Raw genomic sequence first — 2,519 nt, forward strand, 5'->3', positions numbered from 1 at the left:
ATCTATTAATTGAAAAAAAAAACTCCAGGAAATAGAAACTCAAACACATACACTATTTTTTTTCTTTAATTATTTCTTTTATCACTGTAAACATCTGAATAAAAATGACTTCTTGTGCCCCTATACAAAAGGGGAAAATATATTGCTGGAAAAAATTATAGGATAGAAAAGGCAACTGTAGATAGATTATATTTTCCAAATAATTCACAGTAGTGACATAGGAGACTAGCAGCTCAGTTATAGGTGAACAGCAAGGCGATGCAATGCAAACAAGTGTTGTGCAGGTATTACATCTCTCTCTCTCTCAATGTACTAAATATCTAGTTCAAATACACTTTACCTTCCTCAGCATTTGTGTTAAATATTATTATTAAATGGTTCTATATTTTCTTGGCTTGCTAGCCTTTTGCGGCTATATTAACAGTGCAATTCTTAATATTTTTCTAATTAACAATTGATCAAGACATTTAACAAATTCACCCACACTCCATATTTAGGTTACTTTATAATACAAGTAACCCTATCATAATATTGGTATTTGTCCATGAAAAAGGCAATTTTACAAGGTAAGTTTACTATACTCTCTAGTCTGACATCCATGTCCTTTTAGTGACACTCGATGACAAATGATTAGGTACTTTTCATATGCTTAAAAAGAAAAAAAAAATACAGAATCAAGAAAAACAGGGTGTGCTTTTAATGCCACATAATCAGCAGCTTAAAGGGTAAAAAAAAAAATATTAAAAAATATCACATCCCTTCAAACTGCCTTTACCTCGGACAGAGAACGAGGGAAGTGAAATTCAATCTCCAGTTAAGTGTGGGGAAACAACCTTTTTCAGATGAGAGTTAGTAAAACATCTCCACGAGTTACAACCCCCTTTGCAGGTAGGGCCCAAGGACTATCGTGTGCTCAAACTGAGCTGTGTAACAGCCCTTCACATCACAGAGTGGAGGGTATGGGTCAATAATCCCCTGCAAATGGCAAGTGAGAAGAAATTAATGGTGGTAGAAACTACACCAAAGGCTACTTGATATCAAGCTCAACTATAAAAATGAAAAGTAAATAAAATATATAGTATCACAATAATGACATACCTGGAAATCCAAAGAGAGCAACATAAACTGACAATTTTCAAGTCATTATCATCCACAACACATAGTACAGAATAGCAAAAGATGCCTTTACCTTCTCACAGAGATCCTTGAGAGCCATCAGGTACTTGCTTTCTCCAAGGCGATCCAGCCAACGGCGGCAGAAGGCCAAAGTGCCGAAATTCTGATTAATTACATTAAGCAGGTGTTTGGACTTGGCCAGCCTAAAACAAGATGAGGAAATATTTAAATTGAGAATTCACGTCTACTTTGGCAGGGACTATCACATGTACTTATGCAAGCACACACACAATATTTCCTTCATTTTCGTTTTATATTTCCTTTCCAGAAATCTAAAACAACCTGATCATAGTATCAAACACACGAGATACCTCATGCTAAATAAAACCAAAAGGAATTAATTAAATGCTGATCCATACTCACCCTACTCTTACTTTTCTTCTTACTTTACTCTGGTTTTATCATTGCCTACGTTATTTAAAAATTTATCATACAAAATCGCATAAACTTCATAATTGTCTACAAAAAATATATGTATCTTTCCCTTTAAAACATGGTAACCCACCCACACACATACAAATAAAAACAACCAACCAACCACATTATTAAGAAAAAAAAAGGTGTTTCACCCACCTGAGAGGAACGTGTCCACATCGTAGTTCTTCATGTAATGTGAGGTTTCCATGTCATCATGCACATAAACCACGACCAGTGGAACCAAAGGTTTCAATCGCATACACTTCGTTCTCCTCCATGATTTCTGCTTCTCCTCCTTTGACAATTGGGACCGTCTTTCCAGCATGGATCCCTGAAGTTTCAAGATTATCATAAGAGAATTGACATTACATATGACACCTATGATCTACCTTCTTTACAGGTCGGTATATACCCTTCTTTATGGCACAAAAACATGATATGCAGGTCCATACAGCAGAGTAATGACTTCTTTATACAAGTGTGAGCATCAGTGAAGTGGGGATTAATTACTTCAGGTCAGTATCACTTAGTACTCACTCCTCTACATTGATCTACTTCCTTTTCTTTGCAGCTGCCATACCAAATAACTCTAATGCCTAAGACCAGGATATACTATAGTTTCCTATCACTTGTGCCCATTTATCAATTTATCCTTCAATGTGACTCATGTTCTCTTTCTTGATCCCTGCCGCCTGTTGCAGATTTTAAACCTTTATCAGAATTACAGTCATAAGGAAGATTACAAGTTGGATGATTACAATAAACAAGCTAGCAAATCAGTCAAGAGCCAGGGAGTCACCTGAAATCTATGACCTCATTACTAGCATAATTAATAGTCAAAACTTGGATAATTTGAAACTTTGTCATAATTAGGCTTCTGTCCACTGTAATGTACAGCCAGTGCCATTACTCAACCATTCTATATA

At 35.7% G+C, this 2,519-nt stretch overlaps 1 protein-coding gene across 1 annotated transcript in view; it reads right to left on the bottom strand.

Moving 5' to 3' along the window:
* Positions 1-838: 838 nt before the first annotated feature.
* LOC119586583 (methionine aminopeptidase 2-like) overlaps positions 839-2,519 on the bottom strand; it is a 50,757-nt gene continuing 49,076 nt past the window's right edge. Inside the window, 6 exon segments of the mRNA XM_037935333.1 lie at positions 839-889; positions 892-975; positions 1,190-1,319; positions 1,750-1,762; positions 1,765-1,813; positions 1,815-1,924. Coding sequence (XP_037791261.1) covers positions 839-889; positions 892-975; positions 1,190-1,319; positions 1,750-1,762; positions 1,765-1,813; positions 1,815-1,924 — 437 coding nt within the window.

This window comes from Penaeus monodon, chromosome 21, assembly GCF_015228065.2.
Source record: "Penaeus monodon isolate SGIC_2016 chromosome 21, NSTDA_Pmon_1, whole genome shotgun sequence".
Lineage (NCBI taxonomy): Eukaryota > Metazoa > Arthropoda > Malacostraca > Decapoda > Penaeidae > Penaeus > Penaeus monodon.